Source organism: Aythya ferina, assembly GCF_964211825.1.
Source record: "Aythya ferina genome assembly, chromosome: 5".
In the NCBI taxonomy this organism is placed as follows: Eukaryota; Metazoa; Chordata; class Aves; order Anseriformes; family Anatidae; genus Aythya; species Aythya ferina.
In genome coordinates this window covers 17,497,406-17,515,003 of record NC_140301.1, presented here as the reverse complement: position 1 = coordinate 17,515,003, position 17,598 = coordinate 17,497,406, and the positions used below count along the sequence as shown (strand labels likewise).

Genomic DNA, 17,598 nt, shown 5'->3' with positions numbered 1-17,598 from the left:
CAAGCAAGGAGGCGAAAACCTGATGGAACTGCACAAGGCACACAGATACATATTTACAAGGGGTAAACATGGGGAAAAACTAGCAATATGGTTGATGTACAGAATACAAGATGAATTTTTGGTGAGATACAGGAAAAACACATACTTAACCTAATACTCAAAATACAAAATTTGAAATAAAGATGTAGGTTCTGTCCTACCAAAAAATAATAATAATAATTGAAATTTGAAATAATCTTTTTTAATAAATCTCAGGTTTCCTTAATAAGAAAATTCTTCAGCATTAATAAGAAATTCTTCAGCAGCAGCAAAAACCATCTGCAATCTACATTTCTACATAAAAACTGGCAACACTTCATGCATTCCAGTGTAGGTAATGGGGAACTTAAAGTATAAATAAAAAATATCTATATATCTTTTGTACCCATGAAAGCTTTTTCAGAATGTGGCCTTAATTTCTTTACTTTCTCTCTCAAAATAGCTCATAAGAGATATGCTGTAATAGATAATTTGGTATCAGCAAGAGACTTTCTAATCAACATTTCCTCTCTGAAGGACATAACAATGGTAAATAAAAGGATAACTTTCCCAAAATTAATAATTAGGCTTTACCATTTCAAGTTTATTTTTTTTTTTACTTTTCTTTCAGTAAAAACAAAAGATGTGGTTGCTATGGCAAGAGAAGGCCACAGTCTCTTTACACACCATATGAATTACAAAAAAGAATCTGATGTTACAAGAGTAAAATTAATGCTCTAATAACATTGTGAATTCTGTTATGTCTTTTCATAACAAAACTATAGTTTAAAAAGAAGAATTATGTTTAATTAATTGAACTAAAGTTCAAATCAAAATCCGATAAATACCAAAAAGTTTAATAACATGAAAATATGCAGATGTCTATCAGGATCTTATACTTTAATGTCATTAAAGTATTATACCTAAAAAAAAGTATTATACCAGTCAGATTCTGCTTTGCCAAAGTCCAAAAAATAACAAGGAAATTATATATAATGCCAGTCTAGTATAAGATGTTTTATCTCTTCTCTAAGTTTACAGATGGCGTATATATTATAACTAATTTTAACATAACATCCTTATCTCAAACAGCTTAACTACATGATATATTATCCAAAATTCACGTTAATCCAAACAGCAACAACAAAAAAGCTGTTTTCTTCCACATTATAGCTCCTTTTATTATGCAATAATAATGAAATTGGGTGTAAGAATATTTTTCCATCAATTTTTGGTGCAAACAATTTTCAAATATCTTGTAATATTGAAATTTCAATGAATTAATTATTCTAGATACCCTTATTTGCTAAAATTTTAATGGAAATCACAATGAAATACAAGCCATTTTCTATAGCTGTTACAGGGTATATCTGAAACTGGTTCACAATATCTACAATCAATTTTTGGTGCTTGTATAAACTGCACTCTTTTTTCCTGGGAAAAGAAATGATGATACGGATTGGGAATGATAGATCATCTTCTTGAAAAAAAATCTACAACCAAGAGAAAAAAATAAATGAACACAATGGCAATAATGCAAAGTTCAAAACATACTGAAAAATCTGAACAAGCCTATGCTGATGTAAGAGCCATCAGAGCTAAAAGGAAGTATATTTGCAAATCATGAGCAGCTGAATATCTCAATACTTTTAGTGAGAGGTGGAATTATGTAAACTGAAAGCCTTCTGTAACTCACAGTAAAAAGCAGAAAAATTCAGAATTTCTTTCTTAATCTGAAAGGGACAGTAATAGTGTCCCTTCCATTCAAACTGCAGTATGAACATGTTATGTACCTTGATTCCATTGTTCAGTTATTGCTAAAAAGTGCCATTTACCTAATGAAATATAAAGGTCTGTCATCTGAATTGTAGATAGGAAGGCTCAGTGCAAACCTGAGCTATGGTTGTGTTTCTTGATATAACAATCTATCTTCTGGATTTGTTTGTTGTTATTGTTTTTGTTTTGTTTTAATGAAACTGTTGTTTTTTTTTCCAGTGGCAGAGACCCAACTTTTTTCAGAAATATGTAATATTCTAATTTAGTCTTTTCTCTTTTAGAAATAACTTTTTGATGTAAATTTTCAGAATTATCTGCCCTTAGTAAGGACAGCTTCCAAATGACAAGAATACAATGACAAGATCCAAGAATACGTATTTCACTAAATAAAAGTTTTGCTTAAAACATTCCTTAAAAAGGTCACAACTGGAAATGTATTTTCTTAATCTTGTGTTATAATGGCAACTTCTTTCCTTCAAATACGCCTCAATATCAAAAAGGTCAATGTTTAACCAATGTCTGGATATGACCAAGTAAATAGAAAAGTAAACTAATAGACAAGTATCTTGCAGAGTGGCAGTTCTCTGCATCTGAAGTGTACCTTGACTCACATTTTACAAGCCAAATAAATGAAGGTCAGCACAAGTTACAACTTAATCTTGCTTTCTCTTAAGGATAGAGCTTTTTCTGAAAATGTGGTTTTAGTTCAAATTTTTCTCCATTTCTTTACCTTTCCCTATTTGTTCCTGACATGTATCCCTCATCCCCTCCCTGTGATTAACGATGAACAGGATCTGTCTGTTCTGCCTTATGGGCAGATCGTTTTTGGCTTTAAAATACATAATCAAGAGAGACTGACATAACTTGAGATCAGTGCAACACGACTGGAAAGGAAGTACTTGTCTATAGTCCTGATGACAACCATGTTAAGGCCTCCAGCATGCAAACAAGTGACTGTGCCCCAGCTGCCATGTAGAAAATGTTCCTGTGCAGTCCACGTACAATCTGGAAGGAAAGCCTTGTGTATCCGCAGTTAATGATTTTGCATGATTGACCTGAACAGTCAATTTCAACTGTGGTTCCACAGACATTTCTTTTAGCGGAGAAGTGAATTCAGCAGTTCTTCCCTACCTCTGGCTGTAGAAACTCACAGAAAACTGAAATTAGGGAAATAACATGGACAGGAAATATTCCTCACTTTCAAAACTTACATTTAACTTCCAGTTTTGCCTCCAAAACCAATGTGTGATCAGCTGTGACTTTGATTAATCTAGTCAAATTTCTATAATCCAAATGACCCTGCTGGTTTATCTGAAAAACTACCTTACCTACCTGTAATTCAGTATTAAATTGTCTGATTTCTAGTAATGATCAAACTACAAGACCCTGATCTTACTGTACGTTTCCTGGTTGATCTTACTGCACATCTTGTCTATCAGTCTCTGTGGCCACACACACCACAAGTGGACAGTGAGGTAGAGGAGCCTTAACTTAAGGTTTTGGGTATCAGTCACAGCCACAGTCACCATGACTACAATTGATGTCAGGCTGGATCCTGACTCAAAGCAGCTTTTTTTTCCTTTATCACCTCTATTTTCTTAAGAAAGAAAAGAAGTGATGTTCAGGAACAGGCCCTGGGTTGAGGAGTAGTTAACAATGATGGATTGTTAACAGAACAACCATTCACTACATCAAAGTCTACAAATACAATAATCTGCCCTTAATCCTCTAAATCTGAGGAAAGAGAGCTCAACTGAAATGGAACTGAATGAGCTGTGCTGTTCAAGTCAAGATTTAGCCCTGTATCTTTTTCTTCCTCTTATACAATTGTTAAAAACTTTCTATGAAGTTAATCTTTTTCCTGTTGTTCGGGTGTTTCTTCAATATTTCGGAGAAAGGGAAGGGATGAAAAAAAATGTGAGAAACAATTCTTTCACGCTGCTTTGAATATTGAAGAGAAATTCAAATCAGGCATTGGAAAAATCTATGAGTTTGTAACTTTCATCACCATCTCTGCTGAGGAAGGTGCTGGCAGAGTCAAGTTTGCTCTTCTCCACAGTAATGCCCAAACTAAAGGCTGGGGGAACACAGCAGAGAGAATTAATCTGAGAAGAGATCCCAAACCAACTCAGATCTGGAGTCCGTAGTGCTGTGTCAGACGATATTAGTGTGCACATATCCAGTTCATAGCTCCTCATGCTGGTACTCCATGTCTATTGAATATTTTGGGCCAGCTTCTGATTACTGAAGGTAGGTTGTATTTAAGTAGGCATGACCTAAAATGATGGGGATTTTTAGATGGTCTTATAGCCTAACTACCTTCCTTGAGCCTCCATAGCAAAGCAAACACTCCTGCTGGAGCAGCAGCAAGGCTTTGTGTTTGTCCCAGCACTCTGATGTGCTGGTCACAAGCACAACTCTCTCTCCTGTTCTTCAGGTACAAGCAACTGGAAGAAATGAATTAGGTTATTATCTGAAATGAGTCATAACGAGTTGTTAGAAGTTTCAGTCAAACTGATCAAGTCAGGAGGCAGTAAGGAAGGTAAATAGACCAATAAATCTGAGTAAGGTTAATATTTCAGTTCACATTAATTTCATCCTTCATATTTTATAGCAAAACAATACTTATGCAAACCTCTTAGGTTAAATTCTGCTGCCATGCTTATTCACACAAGGTACAAAATGCTCTTGAAGAAACAAAACAGCATTTCTGTAGCTTTTCCCTTTCCAGTACTTTATTTACTAATCTAACAAGTGCAAAAGCTCTGGAGACCAACTTTTCTTCTGCCCACAAACACTGTCTGTTGGCAATATTTCCAAGCACAGCAGGGGTTTAATAATCTTTCTTTTTCAAAATGACTTACAAGTAGATTTCACAAGAAATGAAAATCTTAGTGATATATTTGGATTGCCCTACTGGCTGAGAGCATGCTGAAATAAAAGCAGTGTAGCAAGGGTCAGTATTTCCAATGTGGAGAACTGCTGACTTTCTGATACAACAGATGCTTGAATCACCGCTACTGAATTACTTCTGTTTCTCTTACACAAGAGAAGAAGGAGAGCAGACCTTGGATGTGGTAAACTGTGCCTGCACAGGTGGCATCTGACAAGATTCCCAAAAAAAGTCTACATTGGAGCATATTTGAGACACTGAAATAGCTCCCCATTTTTCACTAGATAGTGAACACTAGAAAATTTCTTTAATCACAGTAACGATTAAAGAAACCAAACATTTTCCAGAACTGGCCCCTGCATTTGCCTTCTAGGTGAAACAGAAGAGATGGTGATATTGGGCAACAAAAATAAGAGATGAGAGTAAAAATAAAAGACCAGTGTCCTACAGTTGTAGGACACAGTAGACCACAGTTTGGGAACATGAAAATTAGAAGGAATAACTAGACATCATGTGGCAAATGAAAAAACTGTAATAAAAGCATATAATAATAGAAAAACATAAAGAACAAAACTGTGAGCAGGGTAAGGAGTCTGAAATTCTCAAAGTATCTTATTATTCTTTTTAGCATTTTATTTCTTCTTTCCAGGTCATTAATGGATCATTTGTGTCCATTTCAGATGTGCTGTAATAAAACAGTTTGTGTTTTTTCTAAGAACTTTTTTTTTATTTTGTTTCTAAGAGACTGAAGATTGTCTGCTCCTTGTTGAGTTATGAACAGAAGTAGCATCTGTTAACTTAATGAAAAGGTACAGATTTAAACCACAGGTAACCTTCTCAGGGATGCACAGATTCTTCCTTATCACTTTGTCTTCATGATACAGAAAACTAATCATTCTTCACTCACAAAGCCCTTACAAACATTACCTTCTCTTCATATCTCTGGGTTTTGTTTCAAAAATGCCATTTGACTTACAGTTTAAGAATTATATCTAGCAATACAAAAGATGATTAAAATAAATTTTGCAGGTACTTTATATATATGTATGTATGTGTGTTTGGATTAAGCCAGGTTTATTGCTGTGGACTTTTAGGTATGAAATTAAAAAGAAACAAAATATGTTAAAAATGTTTCAATGGGGAATGAAGCTAGCTCTTTCTCATTTATGTTTTCATAATAAAACCTGTACAAATAGAGATATCAGGTTTATTTTTACAACAACCATGGTCCTTCTCTCATGAGTGGCAGACACACAAATGATGTCAGTGTGTATGACTAACAACTAAAAATAAAGCAGATATTTTTGTACAGGCTATGTAATATCCTATTAATACAAGACCATTTTGTTTAGTTTACATTTTCTTTGGACCTTGCCCATTCATAACTTTTTCTGAGCATTTTTTTATATCATATACTGTGATCTATCGGCACTCATGCACTTTTCAGAGCTTTTAGAAAGAAAAAAAAAAGTCTACCTTGTATTCACCTGATAAAAGTGATTTTCATAAAGAGTTTATGAAATCACCCCCCTCTGTGTCCCACCTTATTTTAGCAAGTTAAAAAAGAAAATCCATAAAAGCATTTCCTAATTTATCTCTTCCTATATGTTGTTCTGGATTGTTGTCCCTGTGGTAAATGCCTTACTACATCCTTACTGCAATCATTTTCATGGGACACTCAGCAATGAGAATCTCTCCATAGTCAGGCTGAACAGGGGCCAGAATCTTTTAGGGAATTCTGATACAAGTCTGTATCCCTCCCACACAACCCAAGAAGCACTTGAAGTAGCATCGAGGTTTTAAAAAGAACAGTGCAGCTCTCAAGTTGGTATATGAAGGCTAAGACAAAGGTTTATTACTTTTTAAAAGTGAGGCTAACTCACTTTTTTGCTGTGTTCCCAAACACAGCAATCAGCAAGTCACTAAACCTCAAACAGCTATGTGTACCCCAAAATAAACAAAATGGTCTTTTATTAATAGGATATTTTGTGGCCTGTACAAAACCTCAGTGCTGATTGAACTATGGTCTTGCTAAGCAAGTCTCTAAATGACAGAAAATATAATGGATACTGAGTGGATCTTCTGGTCATAAAGGAGGATCTGATAGCCAGCACACAAGAAATACTGAGTTTTTTAAGAGCTCCAACACCTGTGCTTTTTGAACCTGGATTTTTGCCAAATATGGTAAGTTTGAATTCTTCCTCCATACTGTTGTCCAACTGAGACCTTTTTAAAGAATCACCATCTTTTTAGCTGGACTCTTCATTCTCTACATGACCTTGTTGTGTGCATTCTGACATATTTTTTGTGACACCTGAGGAACTGGTAACACAAAATAGGGTTTTATCTGCTTCTGAAACTTGTTCCTTTGATTAGCAATGGGAGACTATGATGTGGTGTTCCAGCCTTTCTGTGCAAACAGCCTCAAATTACACTCAGAAAGACCTTATCCTTAGTAGCACTATTTTTTTCTTCTATTTCCAAGCTTTTCCTAAAAGCACTGACATGTATAAAAAGTCTCACTAGACTTCACTGTATCAAAGTTCTATAAAACGTTCTAAAACAAGTGTGTCTACAAATGCTAGATCTCTGCAAGCTTTTAGTTCAATGTGCAAATCATGTATTTGAAGCTGAAACATCCCTGTAGGGATGATTAGATGTTAGATGGATATGTCCTGCTTTTTGTAACAGTAATAAATAATTTATAGTCACTTTCAGTAAACATAGATTTTCCCCACTTTCTAGTTCACCATTTTGGCATTCTTTAGTTAGCATCCCCCCACAAAATCACTGGTTTCAAGTTTTGATCATCCTATCGTAAGAAGATCTGAAAAATGAACAAATTTCTTCCTGCATTGTTTTCCAGCTACTGTCACAGTAACTTAGAACAAAGGGCTCCTGAATTAATTTATTTAAATATTAAACTCTTCATTGAAATTTAAATCCCTTGTTCACTGGATATTTTTATATATGTAATAAATTCTAATGTAAACAAGTAGCCCAGTAATGAATGTCTTTACAAACTTCGGCATCCTAAGCAATGTGTTATACTTTTTCCACTTTTGTCGGGGAACACATTTTCTGTCTTGCCATCCTCAAGAACTGCCTGGAGTCTCTGTTGTTTTATTCTGGTTACAAGAATCTATGGTCTATGTTGATCTTACATCCTCTTCATAAAGAAAAATATTACCACATCTTTAAGAGCAGGAACTCAGTTGAACACAATTGCATAGGGATGCAATGGCCCCCAAAGAGCCAACTATATTCATTCTTTATTTGTTGGCATCTAGTAGAACCCTACTAACATGCCTGATACTGAAAGGTATTTTGTACCACTCATAACTCCACAAATTTAACCTTTAGTAGGAACTAGCAATTCTTCCTCATGGTACTAAATTTTCTGAGATTATGCATAAGCAAAAGTTCTGGTGCATGCTTAAGTTTCACTTTTTTGTTATCATTTTCTTTCTGCTATATGCAACAATTTTTCATTTTCTTGTAATTCACCAACATGCACCTTTCTCTACTGTTTTGTTTCTCTACCCTTTCAGTGTGAACAAACTCCATACAAGACGCCAGGCCTTCACATTTTCAGTATTCTTATGTAAAAGTTTGAAAGATCACATTTGTGTTCAATTTGCTTTATGTTTTGCATGACAGTTACTCATAATGTAACTTTACCTTTCTCTGGGTTGTACCTATTCTTTTGAAACTTGAAGGCTTTTGTGAAGTGATATTATGCATTATTTCTCTTGCATTTATTCTCACATACTGAATACTTACAAATTTGGTTCCCAAACCATACCAAGCATTCTCAATTTTGTTTGAGTTTGAAGCCAGTTCTGTTTTCTTGTGAATTGAACTTCATTTGATATTTGGCATTCCCAAGAAATTCTATAACTTCAAAGCTTTGATTGACTTTCTTAAGTTTACTCTAGCCTAGATAACTCCCATTACTTGATAACTTCTATAATGTTTTATCAGATGTTCATATCAGCTCTTCCAAACTTTTTTTTCCTTGGGCGCTGTTTTCTTTTGCTCATAATCACTGCTTCCTACCAGATCAGAGCACAATCTCACAGAAATGTTATCTTTTCAGCCCTGTAGCAATCACCACCTCTCCTAAATTTAACCCTTCTCCTTCATCTTTGCATTTAAAATACATCTTGCATATGCTTTATCTTTAAAGTGCAGCACTCGAGATTTGTTCTATGCCTTCTGTAGACCTCAGTTAACAAAAATTATTTAACCCTCAAATGCTTCAAGAATCAACCATTTCCAAAAATACAAAACAGAAAAAATACTTTCTAATGGCTCCCTGATTATTTCTAACTACTACTCATAGGATCAGAAAGAAGAAATATTTTCCTTTGAAAGATTAGTTTCAGTTGCAGGAAAAAATTCATCTGTTTAACATTTTTATTTAAGCATAATGAATTTGTTCCCTTTTATTTGCCTTCTATAACAGTAATTATGTTTGTATAGGTTGGGCAGAAAGTCCTTTAATTCAAGTTTCAGCTGGATGTGCAATACCACAGATGAAACTGTGTTAACAACACACCCTTAGGAAGCTGAATCCTGTAAGCCACATTTCCACTCTCTCAGTGTAAACATGGAATTACTTATTGCCTGCAAAGTAATAACACAAACTTTGACCTTGATTTTAACATCTTGTTTGGAAAGTGCACCAGTAGCAAGAAACTGTATATGCACCACTATACTTTCTCCCTAGAATATTTACAACTAGACTCTATCTGCCTGCTTATCATAAGTCTTGGGAGGAGACTCTTTCTGTATAACCAATAAATTGTTCCTTGTGGAAAAGGCTTGAGACAGACTTGACCCTATCACTGTTTCCTTCCTGAGCTGCTTGGATACCAGATAAGTTTACAAAGTTTTGAAGCTCTGATATGTTATCTTTTTATAATGACTACAGAAGCCAATTACATGTTCTGTGTAAAATGCTGCTATTTCTGCATAGATTTTTGAATTTTACTAATAGTTTGAAATCTCAGTTGAAATGGTAGCCAAAAATGCAAAAGAGAACTAGGAGCAAAATACCCTCTAAAGAAACAAATGCATAAAAGTATTTCTGTTGAACACAAGCTAGACTTTTTTCCTAAAATAGAAAAGAATGTTAAAATTTACATCTATCAGAAGAGAGTACTTATTCGAAATTACTTACTTACTTACCTTTTACTCTATCTCCTTTGTGCAGATGAATTTCCCCTTCTCCTTGAGGTTGATATGGCTTTACGACAATAAAAAGTCTTCCAGGTACAGCACTATAAAGCTTGCGCTTTGGACCCTGGTAATCCAAGGCAGACAGAGGATCCTTGTTGGCACTAGGACCGTAAACGGCACTGGAAATTGAAATTACATATATATATATAAAAGGTTATTTAAAATGATCAAAGTTAATTATCTACCATCACATTGTTAGGATTATATTAAGCAGTGAATAGCATAATCATCTTCCAGTAAGACATCTAAACCTACAGAAAAAAAATACATGTTTTTCATCCTAAACACACTCTTTCAATTGTTGAAATCTTTCTGTCTAAAACATGATAAATATGCATCTGAACATGATGGCCTATAAATGATGGCCTATAAAAGAAAACAAACAACACTGAAGTTTTTAGTTTTTCTACAAATTGAACTTGCACATTCCAGACCCAGATGAATTTTAAAATTTATCTGCAAACCATACATTACAAGAACCACAATTTATCAGAAACACTTTTAAGCATCAATATTTACAATTTTTGTTGGGAATGGGTATCTCTGTAACATTGCAATGTTAACTGAACAATTGAGACAACTGAATTATTGACTGAACAGACTGAATACTTAAGTTACTTCATACTCCACTATGGACCAAATAATCAAATTACTTCATCATTCCAAGGCCTGCAGCTAAATGTTAGATTTGAATGTGCACAAAGCAAGGTTCTTATGGCTAAAGTATTCTCCAAAAGATCATTACTTATTTGTGGTAATCAATAGCTCTCACAATGAGAGCTCATAGAAATATATGAGATCATTATTAGAACCCCAGAAAAATGAGTGAATTGTCAAAAATAAAGCATGAGAAAGAGGGTGGAAATATTATAAATATTAGAAGGTGAAAAACTTATAGGATATATCCAATACCCTGCTATTTAACTTACAAGAAAAATGCAAAAACTTGAGGTCTTACACAAAGTCTAGAAATAGAAGTTAATTGTGAGAAAAAATATTCATAAAGATGTTGAAGAAAAAGAGTACCAAAAGAAGACAAGTAATTGGTGGTCAAGCATTGCAACACTCCGTGTTATTTTAAGAAGAAAGAATTGAACTCAAATTGCTATAAACCAAATGAATTATGAAGGCTGGTGTTTACTGTTTTCAACCCTTCATTATTTTGTAACCAATCACCTACCAAAACAGGAGTCAGTGAGATTCTCAATATAGGTAAAGAAGTTGTCTAGTAAGAACAAAACAAAACAAAACAAACACAATCATACACAAAAACCTCAAAACTAAAAATCATAGTGGAACTTTCTTATCAGGAACACTTCCATTTTACTGCAGTAACTTCTTCACTGCTTGAAATAGTGTCTTCCTTTCACCTTGTCATGATTTTCTACTACTGTGAACAGCTGCTAGTAAAGATAAGCAGTCCTTAAATGTTTAAAAGTGAACTCTGGTTGCAAGTCTGTCAAGGAATTTACATCAGAAACCTCAGCTGGCTCTCACAGTTGCATAAAGCAAGACAGCAAAAGACATTTAGTTTTCTGTTCTTTTGTTACATTCCTTTTTCATTCTAGGTGAAGAAACAGTCATAACTGCAAACAATCCAGATCAATAAAGTACTGCTAAACATCTGACTTCCACCAGTATCAAGCTGCATTTTCTGCTTGATGTGGTAGCAACCAGGTAGCAGCATTGTATTTACCTCCTATCACAGACTGTTCATTTTCTCTTACTGAAAGAGGAGGGGGGAATGGCACATTTAAGCTTTGCGCTGAAGGCATCTTCTCTCACAGGACAGGCTTACTAAAGGATGTCATGGCTACAACATAGGAGTGATGACTTCTTTAAAAAGATCTTCTCTTTCCCTCTGCACCCCAGACTTGGGCTCCCAGCCCAGCACATCCCATGCCATGAAGGAGCTGAAGGATGATGTGCAGATTTCAGAAGATGCGCAGATGTGCTTCCCTCTCACCCAGAAGGTGGCCACCCCAGACAGCTCAGCCCTGACTGAGTCTGTGCAGGCACTTCCTTTCACTAATCATGATGCTGGTTCCCAAGCCTCTCTCAGCCCCTCACAACACCAGTTTGGTGTGGAAAGCAGCAGCCTGGTGAGAAGATAAACACCTGAGTGACAGGCTGCAATGATCACAAGGACCCCTGCAGCACCACTCTCCTTCTCTTTCCTTTCCACCAGTCAAACAGCCTTCTGAAACCTCATTAACCCTCTGGTGATGCTAACCCCCAGCTGCACTCTGACCTCCTCTGTTACCCTGCCCCTTCTGCTGCTGCTGCTTCAAAATCCAATCTGTAGTGATGTCAAAAAGGTCTTTGTCAGCTAAGGGGAGCAACAGGTTCATGGTGATTGTATTATTTTCAAATAATAAGCAGAGACAGCAACAATTCCCACATTTAGCTGATAGTAAGTAGGTAGTCTTACAGTTAAATAAAATCTATGAGGAAAGTGTCATGTAAGGTGCCATTCAGGGTTGCAAAATAGGCCTGCAGCAAGAAAAAGCACTGCCTGCAGGAAGAGATTGTATGTAAGATGGTTTTGGTTGACTTTACATTTAGAGTTCCAGTTCTCTTCTGAGTGCTTTTGGGTGCTCTGGACATCTCTGAAACAAGTCTTGATGGAACTTATCACAGAGAGATCTTCAGCTGGACAGCTGTCTATGCACCTGTCATACTGACACGTCAAGAGAAAGACCACCATTTTATCACCACAACATTTCAGGTAGGAAATTTGTTTCCACTATCATTCATGCAAGTTTTCAAAATTATGGGCTCCCAGAAAGGGAAAAGGAAAGTGGCTAAATAAAGCCAGAGCAAATAAACATTACTCAAATACTTATTAAAAACTTTTTCTTTTTAATCATTTTTTTTTAATCCCTCCCTGAAATAACTGTTTATACTCTAGGAATTAGGAAGCCTGTTATCCCAGGGATATTGATGTAAAGGTGCTTTAATTCCCTTCTAGCTAAAGCTGTCGTCGAGTACAAGTTAGATCCTCCCACTTTGGTGGCATCAGCAGTGCTCAGTAGAATGTGAGGGCACTCATTCTGCAAAAACCATCTTGCAAAAACCTCTTCACCTAAGTGAAACTTCATTATGGACAACATGTTATTAAGCTGATATGGTTCTCTATTAGGTGCCATCCAGATTATTACCAAATGAGTTTTTGAAATTATTGTAACATATAGCACAGTAACAGTCGTTTGGTCTACTGAATGAAGCTATTGGCTTAAGGTACTCAGGTCTTCTTTCTTCCAGGGATTCTTACATTTCAGACAATGTTTTTTTGTTGTTTTTTTTTTGTTTGTTTCTTACAAAGCACCACATTTCCACTCTCAAGCAGTATTGTTACCAGCACAAATGATTATTGTCAATTTAGGCATCTACAGCCAAAGAGAGAACAAGAACATGCAAGGTATCTTTAACTACATTATAGAATCATTAAGGTTGGAAAAGACCTCCAAGAACATCTGGTCCAACCAACACCCTACCACCAATATCCCCCACTAAACTATGTCCCTAAGCAACTCTAAGGTCCAACCCTTCCTTAAACATCCCCAGGGATGGTGACTCCACCACCACCACCCTGGACAACCCGTTCCAATGCCTCACTACTCTTTCTGAGGAAAAATGTCTCCCCATTTCCAACCTGAACCTCCCCTGGCACAACTTGAGGCCATTCCCTCTAGTCCTATCACTAGTTATCTGCAAGAAGAGGCCAACCCCCAGCTCCCCACACCTTCCTTTCAGGTAGTTGTAGAGAGCAACAAGGTCTCCCCTGAGCCTCCTCTTCTCCAGACTGAACACCCCCAGTTCCCTCAGCTGCTCCTCATGGGACTTGTGTTTCAGGCCCTTCACCAGCTTCGTAGCCCTTCTCTGGACAAAGAGAATTATAATGCAAGCAAAGATCCAGATACCTACAAATTACAAAGAGAAACCAGCAGTTGCATTGATTAACAACACTCTTGCCTTTTGTGCACTGACCAATGGATGATTTGGGGTATTAGGAAACAGGACAGACAAACCTGATATTTTAAATGACAATTGAATATAACATGTTTCATCAAAACATTTAATCTCTGATTCTCTCCAGCTCTGCCTCCCTTCATTTTTCTGGCCCTGAGCTTTAACCCTTCTGGCTTATCATCCTCGTGCAGCTCCATCACTTGCACACTTGACAGATGCATTTCCCACATCCTCCTTAAAGAGAAGCTGTAATTACCTGTTCACAGGACAGTGGTTTCATAAAGCTGAAGCCCCCATTTGCGATCAAAACATAGACACAATCATCTACTTAATTATATTACTTGTAATATGTACATCACTCTAATTAGTCAGGATTTGCCCTCCAGTGGGACATAGCTGCAGGATATTTGCAGAGTGCCTGCTAAATCACATTTATAATTTGAGAGGAAAGAAAGCAGCAAAGTCCTAGGGAATGCAAAAACCCTGCATCTAGGATAATCATGAAAAGAGCCCCTGACACCTATCACCAACATCTCAAGAAGCTCCCTTTGCTCTCAGTCATTCTCCTGTATAGCCCCACTTATTCCCCTCAGTTATTCCCTCTGGTTCTGGTTCTGAACTCTTTGGTTCAGAATTCTTCTGCAGAAGAGAAACAGTCCTTGATTCATCACCCATAAGCAGATCCAACCTAGGTTTCAGGCATGACCAATAGTTTTCTCCAGGGACCAAGCATCTCAGAAATATTTTATGTGGCTATTAAATATAATTGTTATTTTAGCTATTAAAAGATCTCATACTGTGCAAATATTTTAAATTCACCTGATGTGCCTGTGCTGCTGCCGTTTGGCATCCTCTCCCAACCTGTTTAGGGATGGTGACCGGCTTCGGGAGGATGGAGTGTAACTCCCCACAGTTTTTACAGTTCCATTAGGATTATTCTGCATCTGTTGAAGTAGATGAGGTGAAAGGCTGCGGTGGGAAGAGGCAGAAGAGGAGGCTGACCACTCAGGGAGGTTGTTGATGTTCAGATTGTTGTCACTGTTGGAACGAAGTAAGATACGGGGTGCTGCTAAGGTGCTTGGGGGTCTCCGCCTTCTGTTTGAGTAGGTAGGAGCCTCTCTAAAGGGCACTGTGTAGAGAAAGACATACAGAATAATCACAGATGAATTTACCATTTATACATGCTTACAACCCCATAAAAAGATTTAGTAACATATGGCATTGTTTTTTGTTTTTGTTTTTCAGAGACAGAAACTCTACCTTGCCTGAATATCTAATCAAATTCATTATCTTCAAAACACCATTAAAACTGAAAACAACTGGCCAATATTAAACTGTTTACTGGTTTTAATAAATAGTTGGGCAATGCTAGCAATGTGAGCGTGCAGAGCAGTCTGAATTATGGTCTAGGTAAAGGGAAACACCTAATTATCACCAAGTTTGAGTGTCATACTGCTCATATTTACTCTATGCCCTCATTTTCAGTCAGAAAGCCAATGAAAGTGGCTGATCAGTAGAAGTTTTGGTGCACAATCTCCCAACCTCCTTCTCCAATCAGAATCCAAGCTGGGAGAATTTTGTTCCATCTCAAACTCAGGCCTAACCTGAAATGTGTAGTGTTAACAGTCACCTTATCCCCATCTTCCAGGTTAAAAATCGAGGACATAGATTTTTCTCCTGGCAGAACTCTATTACACTGCTATAATCCCTTGATATTCCTCTCTTTCTAATCTAGGCATTTCTACTGCATCTATTACTATTGTATATGGAGCATATTACCCCAGGGTAATACACTCACATTGTCACGTGCTGTGTCCCAGGGAGAGCACGACTGTATCCAAAGGCTGCAATATGCTAGTTAATGAAACAGTCATAACAGAAAACAAAAGCAAGGGCAATAAAAACCCAATACAAACCAGAGGGCCTACCCTTTCATCGGTGTTATTAGCAGAGTGTTGCAGCCATACAAGAATTCAGACAAGCAGACACTACATTTTCCAGATCTTCATTTCTCACTGTACTGGGTCAGTTACTTGCAAATGCGACTTAAAAGGAGGATTTCCTAATAAAAAGGCATCCAACTCACACTAGAAATGATAGCATTTCCTACTTATTTTATAAGGCAGTAAGCAATCTGACCCTGAAAACTTACACTTAGTCCAGTCCCCATTCATGCAAGTACTCTCATAAATTCCAGTGGAACTCATGGGGTTGCAGGATTGATCCAAAGTGCAAGTATTTACATCTGAAAAGTCCCAATAGCATAACTAACAGAAGAGAGCCAGGCGTTATTCTGAGGTCTTTACTGAGCTGTTGTAATTTTCAAAAATCTTATTTCAGTTGGGAAAGAAGCCTCACAGAGCATCACCTATATGTCTAAAGTGCCAGCAAGTGCCATTTGTAAAGTGTCACAAATGTCTGCACATTCAATGCCCTTCAAAACCACACAAAATAACAGAATTAGAATGTGTCTATCATCCTCTGCAAATAAATAAATTCACAAAAATATGAATATACACAGGAATCAATCTGTCCTGCCTTGACAGATAGCTTTTAATTGGGAGGACACAGCAAAATTCAAGGTTCTAAAGCAAAATTGAAAGCATATTTATAACATAAAATAAAGGTGTAATTGCAAGTAAAAGAGTAGTTTATATTATTTTCATCAGAATTCTTATATGATTAATTGTGATTCTGAGAATTTTAAAATAGCATCCTTCATATTTCTAAACTTTCTCTGGTAAATAGCTCAACAACGTCAGAACCACCAAACAAAAGAGAACAGTGTGCACGGGGAGGAAGGGCTTTAAATTCATTTCCATAATATGTTTGAAACAAAGCTGAAATAAGGGAAGTAGTCTTGAAAAGCTGCTAAAGGGGATAAAGCTTAGTAGCCCAATATTTGGGCTAGAGACTGGCAGAAACTGTATAATTTTCTGGATATTCCGAGTCTTTCATATTTTTGTAGGGTTACAAAGCAGCAAAGTATGTCTCTGAAAGTACCTTTGTGCTTCAAATGCCATGGTGAAAGCCACAGTTAGTACTAACTTAAAGAAAACTCACAGCACTTATTTCTAAAATTAACATACACAGATCCTCTGATCAACGTATATGACATAAATGTGTTGTTTGTACATTTCTGGATGTCCAACAATAAGAATATGGCTCTGGAAATGATTTCATTGAAGACAAGAATCTTTCCCAGGAACAACACAGCAGAACAGCTACTGTCATAATTTTCTTACAGGAGAAATCACACAAAACCAGAGAATGCACGACAGATACAGGGCTGCTATCTGAAAGAGTAGCCTTGTTCCCTTCAGGTCACCAAAGTTTGTCTTAGACTTCAATAAAAATGGGCTCTGACCCTTAGACTTGAATTTTTCACCACTTAAAACTGCTAACATTCAAAGCAGGCTGCCAAGCCTTTAAGCTACAGCTCTATGAAACTAAAAACTGCCATGGTTTTTGACCATTTGCTGTAAGCTCTGCAGCTGGTGGGATGCACAGTGGTGGCAGCAGGAGGGCAGGGTGCTCAGGACGGGGACAGGACAGTGGGGAGCTGCTGAGCACCTTCATGCTGGCAGGTTTGAAAAAAGCACAGGACAGTGCATTCACTCCTAATGGAAAATAGTGTGTGTTTTGTATGTATGCATGCTCTCCAGGTATCACATTAAATTAGCTCTTTTTCTGTT

At 36.7% G+C, this 17,598-nt stretch overlaps 1 protein-coding gene across 6 annotated transcripts in view; it reads right to left on the bottom strand.

Moving 5' to 3' along the window:
• SHANK2 (SH3 and multiple ankyrin repeat domains 2) overlaps positions 1-17,598 on the bottom strand; it is a 347,944-nt gene that overhangs the window by 206,653 nt on the left and 123,693 nt on the right. For all 6 annotated transcript variants that reach the window (XM_084522208.1, XM_084522207.1, XM_084522209.1 and 3 more), the window contains 2 exons: positions 14,723-15,032; positions 9,881-10,050 (listed from right to left, as the gene is read on the bottom strand). In XM_084522208.1, the coding sequence (XP_084378334.1) occupies positions 9,881-10,050; positions 14,723-15,032 (480 nt within the window). The remainder of the gene's footprint in view (positions 1-9,880; positions 10,051-14,722; positions 15,033-17,598) is intronic.